This window comes from Hemiscyllium ocellatum, chromosome 17, assembly GCF_020745735.1.
Source record: "Hemiscyllium ocellatum isolate sHemOce1 chromosome 17, sHemOce1.pat.X.cur, whole genome shotgun sequence".
NCBI lineage: Eukaryota > Metazoa > Chordata > Chondrichthyes > Orectolobiformes > Hemiscylliidae > Hemiscyllium > Hemiscyllium ocellatum.
In genome coordinates, this window is record NC_083417.1 from 47,115,652 (window position 1) to 47,135,168 (window position 19,517).

At 39.9% G+C, this 19,517-nt stretch overlaps 1 protein-coding gene across 5 annotated transcripts in view; it reads right to left on the reverse strand.

The window, feature by feature from the left end:
* rpgrip1l (RPGRIP1 like) overlaps nucleotides 1-19,517 on the reverse strand; it is a 240,230-nt gene that overhangs the window by 163,558 nt on the left and 57,155 nt on the right. For 4 of the 5 annotated variants that reach the window (XM_060837720.1, XM_060837721.1, XM_060837722.1 and 1 more), the window contains 2 exons: nucleotides 13,063-13,168; nucleotides 3,645-3,788 (listed from right to left, as the gene is read on the reverse strand). In XM_060837720.1, coding sequence (XP_060693703.1) covers nucleotides 3,645-3,788; nucleotides 13,063-13,168 — 250 coding nt within the window. Of the gene's footprint in view, nucleotides 1-3,644; nucleotides 3,789-13,062; nucleotides 13,169-19,517 lie in introns of those variants that run through there. The other variant, XM_060837725.1, reaches the window with a different exon arrangement.

Sequence of the window (19,517 nt, forward strand, 5' to 3'; positions counted from 1 at the left end):
TTTTTGAATACGCTGTATAGGTGATTTTCCTCTGCTCTTTGTACTTCCTCTGTGCTGCAGAGTGTGATGGCTTATTGAAATAATGTTCTAATGCAGCTTCGTTTGTGGTGTTGGGATGATTGTTTCTGTAGTTCAGTATTGGTCCGTAGGTGTTGTTTTCCTGTGGACGCTGGTTTGAAGCTCTCTATTGGCTGTTCACTTTACTGTGACATCTTGAGATGTTGAGAATATGGCCAGGATGACAGACTAAGTAAAATTGGGGATGCACAGGAAGATCAAATTAGTGAAGGACAGAAACTCAAAAGGCTGTGGGACTGGAGGATGTCATAGGAGATACTATGAATATGCAAGTAATAAATACACACAAGTTAAATGCATATAGATGTTACATGTATATATAAACATAGGGCTATATATTCAATATTGCTGTGCTTGGTTTATGACAGCTGCAGGAGTGAATTTAGAAGAATGCCAGTTTATGCCTGATTTACATGGATATCAAGGATGTTTTTGAAATGACGGCCCTGCACCATTAAGATTAGTCAGCATTTTACCTGTCTAGTTTATTGTCCATGGTGACTGAAATTGAAGGGGCTAGACTGGTGAACTGAATCAGGAACAATCTGATCATTTGAATTTGGTGCAATAACACTGGATCATTTCTGTGTAGGAATCCAGTGTCCTGACATTGGACACTTGAATTCAGACATTTTTTGTTTCTTTGTTTATTAACACAATTAAAATAATTTGACAAAGCCTGAAATCTCTCAAGAAAAATACACAGTCCTCCTCATCGTGACATTTAAGCATCTCTTAGATGATTTCAGTGTAGTGTACCTCCTGTACCACTGAAAGTCTATTCCAGTCGTAATCACTTTTTGGAACACAAACTCCTGCTCAATCGTAAAGTTAACATTTGCCACATAACTTGTCCTAAAGTCAGACTGTACTCTGAAGTAATGTATTAGATTCACTTTTTCTATATTTGTTACATATTTCCATGTTTAAAATGCTATTTAACTTTTTAATTCAAATTGATAATCTATCCCAGTTTGTGGTATCGGAAGCCTTAAATGAGGTTTAAGCATCTTTGTATACAAACAAAGAGAAACGTGAACAATTTTTTTTCATAATTCATACTTGTGAAGTAAGCATTGCTAGCACACTGGCATTTTTGAAATGAGTAGTTTGCTGGGCCATTCGAAAAGTCAATTACAATTCCAGATTGGAGTCACCTATAGACAAGACTGGATAAGTTCAATAGATTTCTTCCCAGAGAACATGAACCAAATAGGTTGCTAGCAATAATTCAGTTATTTTGTGATTATTACCGAGGCTTGCAAAAGAGTATGTTACATTGTTTTCACTCTTGTAAAAGAATAATAGCTAAAACCAGAGTTATGATTCCTTAATTCCCGTATCATATATATTGGATATGGAAGTAACTTTTGATCTTACCACTTTATTAGCATTAGTTGCATTTCACCTGGTTCTGGGTGACTCAGAGCTTACAGTAGTCATATGCAGAGACTGAATCAGTGGTGCTGGAAGAGCACAGCAGTTCAGGTAGCATACAAAGTGCAGCGAAATGGACGTTTCGGGCAAAAGCCCTTCATCAGGAATAAAGGCAGTGAGCCTGAAGCGTGGAGAGATAAGCTAGAGGAGGGTGGGGGTGGGAGAGAGTAGCATAGAGTACAATGTGTGAGTGGGGGAGGAGATGAAGGTGATAGGTCAGGGAGGAGAGGATGGAATAGATAGGTGGAAAAGGAGATAGGCAGGTCGGACAAGTCCAGACAAGTCATGAGGACAGTGCTGAGCTGGAAATTTGGAACTAGGGTGAGGTGGGGGAAGGGGAAATGAGGAAACTGTTGAAGTCCACATTGCTGCCCTGGGTTTGAAGTGTTCCGAGGCGGAAGATGAGACGTTCTTCCTCCAGGCGTCTAATGGTGAGGGAGCGGTGGTGAAGGAGGCCCAGGACCTCCATGTCCTCTGCAGAGTGGGAGGGGGAGTTGAAATGTTGGGCCACGGGGCGGTGTGGTTGATTGGTGCAGGTGTCCCGGAGATGTTCGCTAAAACGCTCTGCTAGGAGGCGCCCAGTCTCCCCAATGTAGAGGAGACTGCATCGGGAGCAACGGATACAATAAATGATATTAGTGGATGTGCAGGTAAAACTTTGATGGATGTGGAAGGCTCCTTTAGGGCCTTGGATAGAGGTAGGTAGGAGGTGTGGGCACAGGTTTTACAGTTCCTGCGGTGGCAGGGGCAAGTGCCAGGATGGGAGGGTGGGTTGTAGGGGGGCGTGGACCTGAGAGACTATCACTTTGCATTCGTGGTGTTAAATGCAGAAGTTCAGAAGTTTCTGTCAGTTATCCTACCTTTTTTCTGTTGTATGCACTGTTGACACCCAGTAGATTGCAGTCAGTTCAAAAACCCTGAACTAACCAGAACTTGAACTTTCAGAATATTAGTCTTGCTGCTGAATAAGATGTAACTGAGCATTTAAAAACCCACTAAGTTCATAATTAGTACTGAATAGCCTCTCAAGTTCCAAAAAATTACATATTTTTTATGGAATCACAACTTTCCATACTTGTTAAAAATGTCTTTTAAATTTTTTTTTTCCCAGTTTATACTATTTAAATTTGGAGTCATATAAAGATGTACAGCATGGAAACAGCCCCTTCGGTCCAACTTGTTCATGCCAAGCAGATACCCTAAATTGATTTAGTCCTATTTGCTAGCACTTGGCCCATATCCCTCTAAAGTCTTCTTATTCATATGCTCATCCAGATGCCTTCTAAATGTTGTAATTGTATTATCCTTGACCACTTCCTCTGGCAGTTTATTCCATACGTGCACCACCCAGTGTGTGAAAAAGCTGCCCCTCGGGACTCTTCTAAATCTTTCCTCTCTCACCTTAAACTTACATCCTCTAGTTTTGGACTCCCCTTCCCTGGGGAGAAGATCTTGACTATTTGCTCTATCCATGCTCCTCATGATTTTATAAATCTCCGTAAGGTCATCCCTCAGCCTCTGACACTCCAGGGAAAATAGCCCCAGCCTATTCAGCCACTCTAACAGGTCAACCCTCCAACCTTGGCAACATCCTTGTAAATCTTTTCTGAACCCTTTCAAGTTTCACATTATTTTTCCTTTGGTAAGGAGACCAGAATTGAATGCAGTATTCCAAAGGTGGGCTAACCAATGTACTGTACAGCCACAACATGACCACCCAACTCCTATAGTCAGTGCACTGACCAATAAAGGTAAGCATATCAAACCCCTTCTTCATTTCTACTTTAATCCTATGGAAATTATCCAGCCATTTATTTTGCTCTCTTACTTGAATAGATTAAGGATTTTACTGCTTGGTTTGTTGTCTGTAACAATTTCTTTATGCCGATTACCCTAAGATGAGATGACTGTTGCTAGATACCTTCGCTTAGTACTCAATTAATATTTAGATAGGGGAAATCCAATGTAAAGGAATTGTTAGATCTTTATGATCAGCTTTGTTCAAAGTTAGCAGTGAGCACTATCACCTGGCTGTTCATGACAAAATCTGAGCCAATGTCCGACCGACAGAATTACAAAATTAAAAGTTTAACTGTCTTAAAAACTGAGAAAAAGCAGTTTCTTCTTACCTCTGTCCTGTTGCCTGATCCTCTCTGAGATGCAGAAGGGACTCCTCATATTCTTTATCCTTCTTCCTCATCTGTTCTCTCAATATCTCAATAGACTGTTCCATATCTTCCATCTGCACCTTCTGGGATTCAATGCAATTCTCCCTAAATATCATACCAGTGGATCACGAATTAATTAATTCATTAAGCAATCAGTAGACAACTGATTCTGATTGATTACCTTATCATATGTCTTATGACTATACTGCAAATGTGTTAACATTTTCAAAATAAAATGAAAGATGCCAAGTATGTTATTCAGAAGTAAACAATTTGAAAAATGATATAAAAGGACACTGAAATAAACATTGGAGGCAATATCTCAGGGTTATTGGTCATTAATTATAATGCTCATGTTTCCCAACAATCACAAAATCACAGTTGATACTCAGGATAATTGGAGGCCTTCTACTTTCTTTCAAAATGACATATTTTGTGGTGATATCTAGTTCTCATGTGCAAATTGTCAAGACTTCTGCCAAAATGTTGTCAGTGACTGGGGGAGTTCTGCAGGGGTCAGTATTGGGTCACATCTATCACATTATACATTAACAATCTGGACGAAGGAATTGAGGGTGTTGTTGCTAGGTTTGCAGATTGCATAAAGATATGTGGAGGGGCAGGTAGTGTTGAGGAAGTGGGAAGACTGCAGAAGGATGTGCTCATGCTAGGCGAGTGGGCAAAGAAGTTGCAGATGGAATGCAATCTGGCAAAATGTGTGGTCATGCACTTTGGTGGAAGATGAGATGCATAGACTATTTTTAAACAGGAAAATGCTTCAAAATCCAAAGCACAAAGGGACTTGGGGGTTGCTGTTCAGGATTCTCATACTGTTAACTCGCAGGTTCAGTTGGCGGTAAGGAAGACAAAGTTAATGCCTGCATTCATTTCAAGATTTCCTGAAGAAGGGCTTATGCCCGAAACGTCGATTCTCCTGCTCCTTGGATGCTGCCTGACCTGCTGCGTTTTTCCAGCAACACATTTTTCAGCTTCATTTCAAGAGGACTAGAATACAAGAGGAGGTTGCTGAGGTTGGATAAGACTGTGGTCAGACTGTACTTGGAATATTGTCAGCAGTGTTGGGTCCCTTATCTGAGGAAGGATATACTGTCAGAGGAGGTTTACAAGTATGATCCTGGGGATGAAGGGCTTGTCATATGAGGAACGATTGAAGACTCTGAGTCTGTACTTGATTTAGTTTAGAAGGATGAAGGAGTATCTGATTGAAGCTTACAGAAAACTGACAGGCCTGAATAGAGTGGATGTGGAAAAGATCTTTCAACTAGTTGGAGAGACCAGGAACCGAGAGCATAGCCACAGAGTGAAGGGTCGACCTTATAGAACTAAGATGAGGAGGAATTTCTTCAGACTGAAGATAGTTAATGTGTGAAACTCATTGCCAAAGTGATTGACCATAATAGGCTGTATTTAACATAGCAATAAGTTCATGATTGTTAAGGGAATTAAGGGTTACGGGGAGAAGGCAGTACAATGGAGTTAAGAAACATATCAGTGATGATCAAATGGGTTTAATTCTGCTCCTAAATCTTATGGTCTTATGATCTAACTGATGTCTAACTTACATTATCGAGTATTGCATTAACAAAGCAATAAAAGCTCAACTTAAACAAAAGCAAACACATTGAACAAGTTGTAAAAGAAAGACTTAAACATCATAACTGAGTGCCAATGGTTTTTCCTTTGCCTGAACTTTAAACTCTGGACAAAACATCAACAGTTACAAGGTTTTTGTCATCATCCTTTCATGATCAACACAGTACAGTGAAGAAACTTAGAAAGTTTACTTTAGAAACACCTTGACCAGCCTGTAGTTTTAATTCATACATGGATTTTAAACTTTAAAATACAAACCAATACTCTGGCGGTCTCTTGTTCTTTACTCACGGAGGTATATTAATCATGCTATACAATACAGATGACTTGATGATAGGGTTTTCATCGATATCGATATCGATTCAAAAACTAAAGTACACATAGATGATCCAATGAAAAACTAAGACATACAAATGGCAAAAACTAATGATCAGAGAATTGGGAATTTTTTTTTAGGAACCAGTAGTAGATGACATGAAGGTAATAAAGAAGGAGAATTTTGTTTTTTTAATTCATTCATAGGACGAGGGTATCACTGGCTAGGCAGCATTCATTGCCCACCCTAATTGACCAGAGGGCAGTTTAGAGTCAACCACATTTCTGTGGGCCTGGAGTCACATGTAGGCCAGACTAGGTAAGGATGACAGTTTCCTTCCCTAAAGGATATTAGTGAACCAGACTTGTTTTTTGACAGTCAATTGACTGTGAAAGTAAATTGGTAAAACATATAAAAAACTATCAGCAAGTGATGCTTTGGATATACAAAAACAAAAGCTGCTAAAGGAAGTCTGGGGCCCCTGTAGGATGCAGAGTTGGTAATAGGGGGCAGAGACGTGGCTGTAACTTAAATCAATATTTTGCATGCTTTCCATCCTGAAAACATCCTAAGATAAAAGTTAAACAAGATAATAATCGGAGGGAAGCTCTTATAAATGTTTCTATCATGAAGAACAAAGTTTTTGACAAACTAATGGATCTAAGCATAGGCAAGTGGTCAGGACCTGATGGCCTGCAATCAAGAGTTATGAAGTGGGAAGTGGTTACGAGATAATTGGAGGCATTGACTGAAATATTCCAGAATTCACCGGATTTCTGGAGTGTTCCAGCAGATTGGCAAACTGCTTATATGCTAATTTGTTCATTATGGAAGGATCCACTGCATTTTTTCCAAGCTCCTAAGTAGTTGCTCCTGAGCTGACACAGTCCTGAAATAGATATACACATTTATTTACAATGTCCTGTACAGCCACAAAATGACCTCCCAACTCCTGTATTGAATACTCTGACCAATAAAGGAAGGCATACCAAACACCTTCTTCACTATCCTATCTACCTGCAACTCCACTTTCAAGGAGCAATGAAACTGCACTTCAAGGTCTCTTTGTTCAGCAACACTCCCTAGGACCTGACCACTCAGCGTACAAGTCCTGCTAAGATTTGCTTTCCCAAAATGTAGCACCTCGCATTTATCTAAATTAACTCCATCTGCCATTCCTCATCTGATCAAGATTCCATTGTACTCTGAGGTAACCTTCCACAACACTCCAATTTTGGTGTCATCTGCAAATTTATTAATTATACCTCTTATGCTCACAGCCAAATTATTTATATAAATGACATAAAGTAGTGAGCCCAGCACCAATTCTTGTGGCACTCCACTGGAGAGTTGCCTCCAATCTGAAAAACAACTCTCAACCACCACCCTTCATCTTCTATCTTTGAGCCAGTTCTGTATCCAAATGGTTAGTTCTCCCTGTATTCCAGGAGGTCTAATCTTGTTAACGGTCTCCCATGGGAAATCTTGTCTAACGCCTTACTGAAGTCCAGACAGATCACGTCCACCCCTTGCCCTCATCAATCCTCTTTGTTGCTTCTTCAAAAACCTCAATCTTCAAGTTTGTGAGACATGATTTCCTACGCACAAACCTTGTTGACTATCCTAATTCAATATTTGCCATTCCCAATACATGTAAATTCTGTCCCTCAGGATTCCCTCCAACAGCTTGCCCACCACCGACATCAGGCTCACTGGTTTATTGTTCCCTGGCTTGTCCTTACCACCTTTCTTAAACAGTGGCACCACATTAGCCAACCTCCAGTCTTCTGGCACCTCACCTATGACTACCGATGATACAAATCTCTCAGCAAGAGGCCCAGCAATCACTTCCCTAGCTTCCCACAGAGTTCTATAGTTCACTGATCAGGTCCTGGGGATTTATCTACCTTTATGTGTTTCAAGACATCTAGCATTTCCTCCTTTGTAATATGGACATTTTGCAAGGTGTCACCATCTATTTCCCTACATTCTATATCTTACATGTTCTCTTCCACAGTAAATACTGATACAAAATACTCATTTTAGTATCTCCCGCATCTCCTGTGGCTCCACACAAAGGCTGCCTCGCTGATCTTTGAGCGGCCCTATTCTCTCCTTAGTTAACCTTTTGTCTTTAACGTATTTGTAAAAACCGTTTTGATTCTCCTTAATTCTATTTGCCAAAGCTATCTCATGTCCCCTTTTTGCCCTACTGATTTCCCTCTTAAGTATATTCCTACTGCCTTTATACTCTTCTAAGGATTCACTCGATCTATCCTGTCTATACCCGAGATGTGCTTCCTTCTTTTTCTTAACCAAATCCTCAATTTCTTTCATCATCCAGCATTCCCTATACCTACCAGCCTTTTCTTTCACCCTGCCAGGAATATACTTTCTCTGGATTCTCGTTATCTAATTTCTGGAGGCTTCCATTTTCTAGCCGTCCCTTTACCTGCGAACATCTGCGCCCAATCAGCTTTTGAAAGTTCTTGCCTAATGCCGTCAAAATTGGCTTTACTCCAATTTAAAACTTCAACTTTTAGATTTGCTCTATCCTTTTCCATCACTATTTTAAAACTAATAGAATTATGGTGGCTGGCCCCAAAGTGCTCAGTCACCTACCTTGCCTTATTTCCCAAGAGTAGGTCAAGTTTTGCACCTTCTCTTGTAGGTACACCCACATACTGAATCAGAAAATTTACTTGTACATGCTTAACAAATTTCTCTCCATCTAAACCCTTAACACTATGACAGTCCCAGTCTATGTTTGGAAAGTTAAAATCCCCTGCCATAACCATTATTCTAACAGATAACTGAGATCTCCTTACAAATTTGTTTCTCAATTTCTCTCTGACAAATAGGGGTCTATAATACAATCCCAATAAGGTGATCATCCCGTTCTTATTTCTCAGTTCCACCCAAATAACTTCCCTGAATATATTTCCAGGAATATCCTCCCCCAATACAGCTGTAATGCTATCCCTTATCAAAAACACCACTCCCCCTTCTCTCTTGCTTCCCTTTCTGTCGTTCCAGTAGCATTTATATCCTGGAACATTAAACTGCCAGTCCTGTCCATCCCTGAGCTATGTTTCTGTAATTGCTATGATATCTCAGTCACACGTTCCTAACAATCTCCTGAGTTCATCTGCCTTCCCTGTTGGGCCCCTGCATCCAAATAAATGCAGTTTAATTTATCAGTCCTACCTTGTTCTCTGCTTTATCCCTGCCTGCCCTGACTGTTTTACTTGCTTCTGTTCTCAACTGTACCAGTCTCAGCTTGATCTCTTTCCTCACTATCTCCCTGGGTTCCCCCCACCCTTACTAATTTAAATTCTCCTTAGCAGCTCTAGCAAATCTCCCTGCCAATATATTAGTCCCCTTCCAATTTAGGTGCAGTCCTTCTTGTATAGGTCACTTATTTCCAGAATTCTTCCCTTGCTTTCTAGGATTCATCCAGCTTTGGAGATTTATTGAGCTTCAAGATTTTCCCTCCACAACTTCCCATTTCATTACGTTCTTTAATCTAATATTTAACAGTCTTCCTCTTTTCTAGAATGTTTGCATTATTCTTCCCCATTGTGAATAAAGAGACAAGATACTCATGAAGAACTCACCCATTTCCTTAGTCATCCTCTTGCTGTTAATGAAGTGATAAAACAATTTAGGATTTTCCCAAATTGTGCTGGCCAACATTTCCTCAAATCTGCTCTATTTTCCTAATTTCCTTTTTCATTTCACTATTGTACTTTAAGAAGTTTAGAGTATAAAAAGTATTACTTTTTTGAGACTGTCATTAGCTCTACTTTTCTGCTTTATCTTAGCCTGTATACTTCTGGATAACCAAGAAACCTAGATTTGGCATTGGTATTCTTAATATCATGACTACACTGTGCTTATAAAGTCTAACTTTGTATGCCTCCATGACTTCCTTTCAAGTAGTGTAATCAGTCCTCCTTAGCCACCATCTTTCAGCTTTGTAAAGTTTGCCCTCATCCAATTTAAGAAATTTTATTCCCCCATTTTATCTTTATTCCTTTTAATAAAGATGTAAAATCTAACTGTATCATGATCACTATTTCGAAAATGGTCACCTGCTAATCCATGCAGCTGCCCAGCCTCATTTCCAGATGTAAATCAGAAATTGTGCTTTCTCTCACTGGGTTTGATACATGCTGGCTAGAAAAAGTTCTCTTGATCGCAGTTCAAGAGCTTTGTGCCTTCCATGCCTTTCATAGTATTCGCATCGCAAATGATATTTGGTGGTTGAAGTCCCCAACTATTATTGTTCTAACCTTTGCACACTCAGAAATTTGCCCACATATTTGCATCCAACCCATCTCTATTTGGAGGATCAATAGTACATACCTAGAAGTTTGATTACTGCTTTTATTTGTTTCAGTGTTTAACCTATATGCCCTCATTTGATATTTAATTCAATGTAACATCCCTTCTCACAGTTGTGATTGATACTTTAAGCAATAATGCTACACTCCTACCCTTTTTAATCACCTTCTCTATCCTGCTTGAAAACTCTGTATCCAGGGAGGTTGAGCTGCCATCATTGTCCATCTATAAGCCAAGTTTCTGTTAAGCCATTTTATGCTGCAATGAGTCTTCTGTCTCCTCACTATACCCCTTGAATTTACATATATACCTTTAAATATTGCCAATTTTCAGTGTTATACATTTGTTAACCTCTGTTTCTTATATTTGCAGTTATGTAGTAAGTTTCTGCCTCCAGTTTAATGCTCTGAACTTATCCACAAGTTTCTATCCTTCTGCTAATCTGGTTTAAATCCTTGCACTGGCAAAACTCCCTGCAAGAATATTTATCCTGGCTCTGGTGTAGACCATTGAACTTGTACAGATCCCATCTTCCCCACAATCAATCCAAATGCCCCAGAAATCTGATAGCTGCCCTCCTCCACCAGCTTTCCAGCCATGTGTTCAGTCACTCAATTCTCTATTTCTATGCTCACTGGTAAGTGAGACCTGAGGCTACTGCTTTTAAGAATAAACGGAAAATACAATGGATGGTGGAAATCGGAAACAAACACAGAGAATACTGGAGTAACACAGTGGAATTGGCAGCATCTGTGGATTGAAAAAAGCAGTTAACATTTTGAGTCCAGTGCACTCTTCTTCAGAACTGCTTTAATAATCCTGCCATTCAATCTCCTACCTAGCTGTGATCAAGACCTCATCATTATTCCCACAAAATTATTTATGTTAAAGTGGATCACAACCTTTGGCATATCACCCTTCTCCAGAGAATGTCCTGTAAACACTCAATAATATTTTTTACCTTTGCACCAAGGAGGCACCATCTCAGAATCAGGTTGATGGTCACAGAAACACTGGTCTGATCACTTGCTAGTGAAATTTCCAATCACTACTGCTCTTCCATTCTTCTTTCTACTTTCCCTGTACCGCTGAACTGCCTATGAGGCTACAGACTTGGTTCTGGATGCAATGCCCCTGAGGAACCATCACCCTTGCCAAATCTAAAATCAAATACTGATTGGCAAGCATGTTGGACTCATGTAACTCCTGCTGGCTTGGTTTTCTTAGACTGCCAGGTGGTTATCCATTCCCTTGCTGCCTGAATGTGACTGACCTATTTCCTGACATTTTATCCATGCAGTCCTCTGCCAAATAGAAGCACAACAGTGACACCAGCCACCACTCAAATTACGAAACCTAAAGCGTAAGCTCATGCAGTAGCTGACATTTCCTGCCAATGTGTTCATTTGAGACAAATGGTGTATCCATGTCTTCACACATACTGCAGGACACACATTCCACTCTGATCTGCCATCCCACAACGTTAAAAACCATTCTTTCTGCTATCTTCATTGTAATAGATGACCAGTGCGCACCCGTCAGCTTTTTCCCTTGTCCTGAAGTAAAAGCCAACTAATGTATACTGACAACAGAAGGAAAAAGAAAGGAGCAACACTGTCTTTCCTTTACCAAACTTTGTATTCAGCAAACTCCCATTTCATGTTCTATAAAACCAAAGCAGCACTCAGTGCAGACAATACAGAGAGGTGAGTTTTATGTCCCAAAAACAATTGACTCAAGCTTAAAAAAAAACTGAGTAAACTATCGACTAATTAAATTGTTACAGCTCCTCTCAGAGCATGAAGAAAGGCTGCAATAAACACAACTTCTCTTCACCTAAAGTGTGATGTTTAGTTAACTGCCAAAGTAAAGGAAAAGCTAGACTTCAGTCAAAAAAACAAAATCTCTCTTTCAACTCCCTTATTCATTAGATTGAGATACCCTCTACCATATTCTATGGCACCCAATCATACTAAATTTGATAGATTTTGAACAGATCTAGAACCTCAACATTAAGTGTTTATGAGGTGCTGTGGGCCATCAGCACAAAATCACAATGCACAAAATCATGGAATGTCCTACGTTCCACCATTACCATCAAGTCAGAGGATCAACCAAGTTTCAATGCAGATTACAGGAAGGAACACCAGGAACAGCACAATGCCCACCTAAAAATGAAGTGTCAACATGCTAAGCTATAAAACAGGATGTTCGGTGTGCCAAACAACATTAGCATCAGGAGGTGGATAGGTACGTGTGCTTCCACAACAATGGATCAGATCTAAGGTCTGCAGTCCTGCCATAAGCAAAATGGCATGGGGTAGCATGGTGGCTCAGCTGGCAGTGCTTCCATCCTTCAGAGACTATGTGGAGTTTGCACGTTCTCCCATGTCTACGTGGGTTTCCTGCGGGTGCTCTGGTTTCCTCCTACAGGCCATGTGGATCATGCAGGGTAACAGGGAATGCTAGGGGGGTATGGATCAGGGTGGGATGCTCTTTGGAGGGTTATTGTGGACTTGATGGGCTGACTGGCCTGCTTCCACTCTGTAGCAATTCTATGATACTATGATCAGCAGTTGTTAATTGTGGTAAATAATTAAACAACTCACTGGAGAAGACTTCACAAATATCCCAATATGTAATGATAGAGCAGACCAGCACATTAGGAGAAAAGATAAATCTGAAGCATTTGCAACAATCTTCAGCCAGAAGTGTACAGCTGATGATCCATCTTGGCCAAATGCAGAGGTCCCTAAAAATATTTTTTCGAAGCTGTGTGCTCTACATGACACACACTCTGATGGTCTCCACATGGCGATCATGTTGCTGACATCGTTTGCAGCACTGACATCTGATTTGGGAAGTTGTGCAAACTAAGAAAATAGTAGTAGGAACATAGGTCTCTCACATCTTAAACACCAGTCTTTGGCCAATTCAATTCACTTCATTCGGGGCACAAAGGAAATGGTGTGGGAGAAGGAAGAGAAACCATTGCAAGTGATATTCTGAACATAATGAGATAGATGAACAAGGAACCAAGTGAGAGCAGTTCCACCCATTCGGATGACAATGGAGAGATGTAGTAAAGTAAGAATATCTTACAGATTTCGCACTTCAGCCCTGGCATCTTCAAGCAAGCTATGTCCGTATCTGGGAAACATAGGGTGGGTAGATCTTGTTGTCAACTCTGGATCTTGAACTCTAATTCCTAAACAAATCATATGTAAAGATTAAAATGATACCATGTATACTAAACAAAAAAAGTAAGCAAAACATTGGTCAGTTAGTTGAAAAGTCCTGAGATCTTAGAAGGCAGTTGTGGAAAAATGTGGCATTGGGCCTAAAAAGTCGAGAATCTTTAAAAACCTTGTAAGTGGCCAAGACTGTCGAGGGAGTTATAGTAGAGGTGCAGTTGAGTATTTCAGTCTAAAACGTGTGTTGTGTATTATTGTGCTTTTTGATGTAAAGAATAAGTAATTCCCTAAGGCAATGTTTAATTCATGCTTGCTTAACTTAATTCTTGTGCCGTAAAATTTATTTGCTCAAAATCATGCTCAAAACAATTTTATTGTCTAAATTTTTCAACAAATAACCAGGATTCAAACTTCTCTCTGGAAATTGTAGGATCTAATCAGAGTTAGAACAAATTCGTGTGAAAAACTCCTGATGGGGAAGCAAAAACGTAGGAAACAGAAGCAGTCAAAACTTCAGGTTTTGTTCCAAAGAGAGGTTTACAAAATCATAAAGGGCATGGATTGGACAAATAGAAAAAGTTTTTTCCCTGGGGTGGGGTGGGGGGGAATCCAGAACTAGAGGGCATAGGTTGAAGGTGAGAGGGGAAAAGATATAAAAGGGGGCCAAGGGGCAACGCTTTCACGCAGAGGGTTGTGCATGTATGGAATGAGCTGCCAGAGGAAGTCGTGGAGTCTGGTACAACTGCGGCTTTTAAAAGGCATCTGGATGGGTATATGAATAGGAAGGGTTTAGAGAGATATGGGCCAAATACTAGCATATGCGACTAGATTAGGTTAGGATATCTGGTTGGTATGAACGAGTTGGACCAATGGGTCTGTTTCTATGCTGTACATCTCTATGTCTCTTAGAGTCAGTTCAGACTCGAAACGATAACTGTTTTTCTCTCCACCAATGCTGCCAGATCTGCTGAGTTTCTCCAGCGTTTTCTGGGTTTGTTTCTGATTTCCAATATCTGAGGTGTTTTGTTTTCTATTTTATTCAGAAAGTTAAATTTGAACAGAGCATATAGAAAACAAAAAAACAAGGTTGGGAATCAACACTGTTTTTTGCACATGTGGCTTTCAGCTTGTGGCTTGAACCGGTCAGCCAGGCTAAGTAGTTAACTGCAATTCTGGCAAGTGCTAAACAGCTGAAGAAGCTGGAGTGATAATACGTACTGAACAGTTGAGGATAAAGTTTCAAATTAGTGTTTAACAAAATGTACTGTCTGCCTTGGAGTCATTTTGAATAAGAAATCCTTTTTGGAATTGCTTGGGAGTTGGGGAGCCAATACTTGTCACTGTTTTCTACAGGGCAAAGCCGTACTTTCCTTTCTCATATACTGTAAATTGTGATCATTCAAAATTTTTATGCATTAGCCCAGATGAATTCAAGATGAAAAGCTTTGCCCCCTATTCAAATAATATTTCCTTACTGTTGATTCTTTGCAAAAACATTTAGCTAAAACAGTTAGTGCTGATTTTATGGAATAAGCAGAATAAGTGATTACATCTGATTTCAGGGTTAAATGGCTGATATCATTCTGAATGGCCCAGGGTAATAAAAAACACACTTGTGTGGCCCTCCATTTAGATACAGGCAATGCGTAGAAGAGATATATTCAGTAATTTATGTTATTATTCCTATTGATGATGCCATGTTATCAATGGGCAGAGATTTCTAATTCCCAAAACTCACTCCTGTTAAGACCCACCCACTTATTTGTTTCCCAATTAGAATAAGTTTAAGTGCACTCGGCCAAATTGGCAAGTCCTCCTTAAATATACAGATTGAGTGCTGATTTGGTCATTACCTTCACAGCATTCACAGCTGGGAATTCAAATTGAGCTCCATGGATACCTAATATACAAGCTCCACTATAACATTGCTGAAGCATTCCACAGTAATGAACTATTTTTAGACTACTGACTTTAGTAAATACTAAAACCAGTTTTCTTTCAACACCTTTTTTTAAAAAGAAAGTACTCATTTTGAGCCTACAATCTTAGTGTCTTGTTGGTTTACCCATGTAAACGTGATTTCATTATTTTTCATCTACAGATTTTGACCTTCATGCTTGTGGAATGCTGCTGGCTCTGAGGCAACATTAAAATGTATTGTACTTCCTGTCCAGCTGGTGCATTGTGTTGCAGTTTCGTCCACTACACAGCTGATTTGGCATGCTAACATTAGACAGCAATTATATCTTGAATGATAATCCAAAAGGTGATTGTGAAAAATAATAATTATTTTCTTTATCCACCTAATATCTTAAATTCTAATTATAGATAGTCAGTTTTTAAAATTCTGTAAACTACACGAGTAATTAAATTCCTTTTTGCTTCCTGGCAAAATTTAAAGTGTTTACAACAGACAATAATAAAGGGACAGCAAAACTGCTATTTGCAGATTTGGAAGAACTTGCATAACGTTAACACAATACATTAGTAAAACAACTGTGGAAGTTTATTTTTCATTGCAATCCAATGAAGTGCTAAAAGCTACATTGGAGAAATTAACACCTTATTATGAAATTCCTGAGAACTTCATAAATTTGCCTGTCCATGCCACTATCTTTGTTGATTATATTACTCCATGACAGATAGTAATTAAACACGTGGACAAAAATAGAAATAGATGGAAAAGCTCAGCAGGTCTGGCAGAAATCAGAGTTAATGTTTCAGGTCAGTGACCCTTCCTCAGAAACAAATGCAGTTGTATTTTGTGTAACTACTTTGCTTCTCTAAGTGCACAACCTGACTTTAAAAAAAACTAATAAGTTGCTTGTGGAGTTCCCAAACAAATTCCAAAGGAATTAAATAAAGTCACAGAATCATACAGCGCAGAAACCAACTGTTTGGTCCAATTCGTCCACACTGACCAGACATCCCAATCTGACCTCATCCCATTTGTCAGCATTTGGCCCATATCCCTCAAAATCATTCTTATTAATTTACCCATCCAAATAGATTCAAAAAAACTAAGCTAAATGATCTCAGATGAATGCTGATAACCATGATTGTTCAAATTGTTCAAATTAAAGCTTATCTTGGATTAAATAATACAGATAACAAAGGATTATTGTATTTTGGGGTCCAGTGCATTTTTTATTGCATATTATCAGTTACGAGTTCAGTTTTGTTATTATTCTGTAAATCCCTTAACCATCAAGATTGTTGCATCGTGATTCGCTTGACCTCTTCTACCAGTCATTACACTGATATAGGTCACAAAATATTTCAGTGACATAATCAAAGTAGGAGAGTCTAGCTTTTTTTTGTAATTGTCCAAGATTTTGCAGGTTCCCATTAGATTTTCTTCATGGCAACAATTTTATGAATTAAAATGCATCTGAATGTCTTGCAATAGTCTCAGAGTGTAATTGGCACATTAAATAAAAATTAGATATTTAACTAAAGACTTTTGGGGCAGATCTTCCAATGGTCAGACAATCATTATTCCAGCATTGATGGGAGTTGTGTATGGAGACCATATGGAATACCCATTGTAGAAGACACCAAAGGACTTGCTGGGAAACTGAAGATTCCATTGGGCAATTCCTCGGTCTGGAACCTTCTGAAACACTCAATTTAAATTTGAGACTATGGAAGATTCCAATGGCAACATGTATGCAGTTACTCAGAAAAAAAACTTAGATTAGATTAGATTCCTTACAGTACGGAAACAGGCCATTTGGCCCTACACTGACCCTCTAAAGAGCAACCCACCCAAAGCCATTCCCCCACCCTATATTTATCCCTAACACACCTTACACTGAATAATTTAGCATAACCAATTCACCTGACCTGCACATCTTTGAATTGTGGGAGGAAACCGGAGTACCTGGAGGAAACCCACACAGACACAGGGAGAATGTGCAAGCTCCACACAGACAGTCGCCCGAGGTGGGAACTGAACCCTGCTCCCGGACACTGTGAGGCAGCAGTGCTGCAGTTTGAATACAAAATACATTATCTAACTGCTGAGTAACTATTCAAGTGATCCATACTTACTTCAAAACCTCCCTCTACAACTACACCTTCACTAGACCATTTACACCCATTTGACACCCATGTGACCCAAACCACTTCACTTGCTCTGGACCCAATTGCTTCTACCCCTGTTTCAGATCCAAACCCCTTCAGCTGCACCAGGTCTGAATTACCTTCCTCCAATTTGGACGAGATCACCTCTTCACCTGATTTAGACCAGCTTCACACTTCCCTTGACACCCCACTTCCATGCTCTGAAGCAATCAGCTTCTGCATTCCATGGGATCTGACACTTCTTTTACTGCCATTCAAAATCCCAACACCCTCCCTATCGTGGATAAGTGTGTCGTCATGCATTTGGGTCAAAAAAAGGAAGATGACCTATTATCTTAATGGGGAAGAGACTGCAGGGTGCACTGGTGCAGAGGGATCTAGGTGTACCCGTTCGTGAGACACAGAAAACTAGCATGCAGGTACAGAAGATAATAGAGAAAGTGAATGAAATGTTGGCTTTTATAGCTAAAGGAATAGAATATAAAGGTAAGGAAGTATTGTTGCAACTATACAAGGTATTGGATGAGCAGAGGGATCTCTGGATGAGCAGAGGGATCTTGGTGTCCATGTACACAGATCTCTGAAAGTTGCCACCCAGGTAAATAGTGCTGTGAAGAAGGCATATGGTGTACTGGGCTTTATTGGTAGAGGAATTGAGTTCCAGAGTCCTGAGGTCATGTTGCAGTTGTATAAGACTCTGGTGCAGCCTCATCTGGAGTATTGTGTGCAGTTTTGGTCGCCATTCTATAGGAAGGATGTGGAGGCATTGGAACGAGTGCAGAGGAGGTTTACCAGGATGTTGCCTGGCATGGTAGGAAGATCGTATGAGGAAAGACTGAGGCACTTGGGGCTATTCTCATTGGAGAAAAGAAGGTTTAGGGGAGATTTGATAGAGGTGTACAAGATGATTAGGGGTTTAGATAGGGTAGACACTGAGAACCTTTTTCTGTTAATGGAGTCAGCTGTTACTAGGGGACACAGCTTTAAATTAAGGGGTGGTAGGTATAGGACAGATGTTAGGGGAAGATTCTTTACTCAGCGGGTTGTGAGTTCATGGAATGCCCTGCCAGTAGCAGTGATGAACTCTCCCTCTTCACGGTCATTTAAGCGGGCATTGGATAAGCATATGGAGGTTATTGGGCTAGTGTAGGTTAGGTAGACTTTGGTCGGCGCAACATCGAGGGCCGAAGGGCCTGTACTGTGCTGTATTTTTCTATGTTTCTATGTATTGGTGAGACTGCACCTGGCATCTTGTGCACTGTTTTGGTCCCCTTATTTGAAGAAATATATAGTGGTATTGAAGGCAGTTCAGAGGAGGTTCATTAGAGATTAGGGGTTTGTCATATGAAGAGAGATTAAACAGTTTAGGCCAATTCCCTCTGGAATTTAGAAGAAGGAGGGGAGATAAATTGAGGTATTCGAGATGTGCTTAATTTAGATAAGTGCGAGATGCTGCATTTTGGAAAGGGCAGGACTTATACACTGAATGGTAAGGTCCTGGGGAGTATTGCTGAACAAAGAGACCTTGAAGTGCAAGTTCATAGTTCCTTGAAAATGGAGTCTTAGGAAGATAGGATAGTGAAGAAGGCACTTAGTATGCTTACCTTTATGGTCAGAGCACTGAGTATAGAAGTTGGGAGGTCATGCTATGGCTGTACAGGACATTGGTTAGGAAACTTTTGGAATATTATGTTCAATTCTGGTCTCCTTCCTATAGGAAGGATGTTGTGAAACTTGAAAGGGTTCAGAAAAAATTTACAAGGATGTTGCCAAGGTTGGAGAATTTCAGCTACAGGGAGAGGCTGAATAGGCTGGGGCTGTTTTCCCTGGAACATCAGAGGCTGAGAGGTGACCTTATAGAGGTTTATACAATCATGAGGAGCATGGATAGGGTAAATAGACAAGATCTTTTCTGTGTTGGGGAACTCCAGAACTTGAGGGCATTTGTTTAGGATGAGAGGGGAAAGATTTAAAAGGGTGATGCATGTATAGAATGAGCTGTCAGATGACATGGTGGAGGTTGGTACAATTACATTTAAAAAGGCATCTGGATGGTTTTATGAAAAGGAAGTGTTTGGAGGAATATGGGCCAAGTGCTGGCAAATGGGACTAGATTAATTTTGGATATCTGGTTGGACCAAAGGGTATGTTTCTATGTTGTACATCTCTATGACTCTATGATAAAAGATGTGGATAAAGTAGAGGTATGGAGTGGATAGTTCCTCTTGTGGGGAATTCTAGGATGAGAGGTTATAGTTTTACGATAAGGGGTAGTAA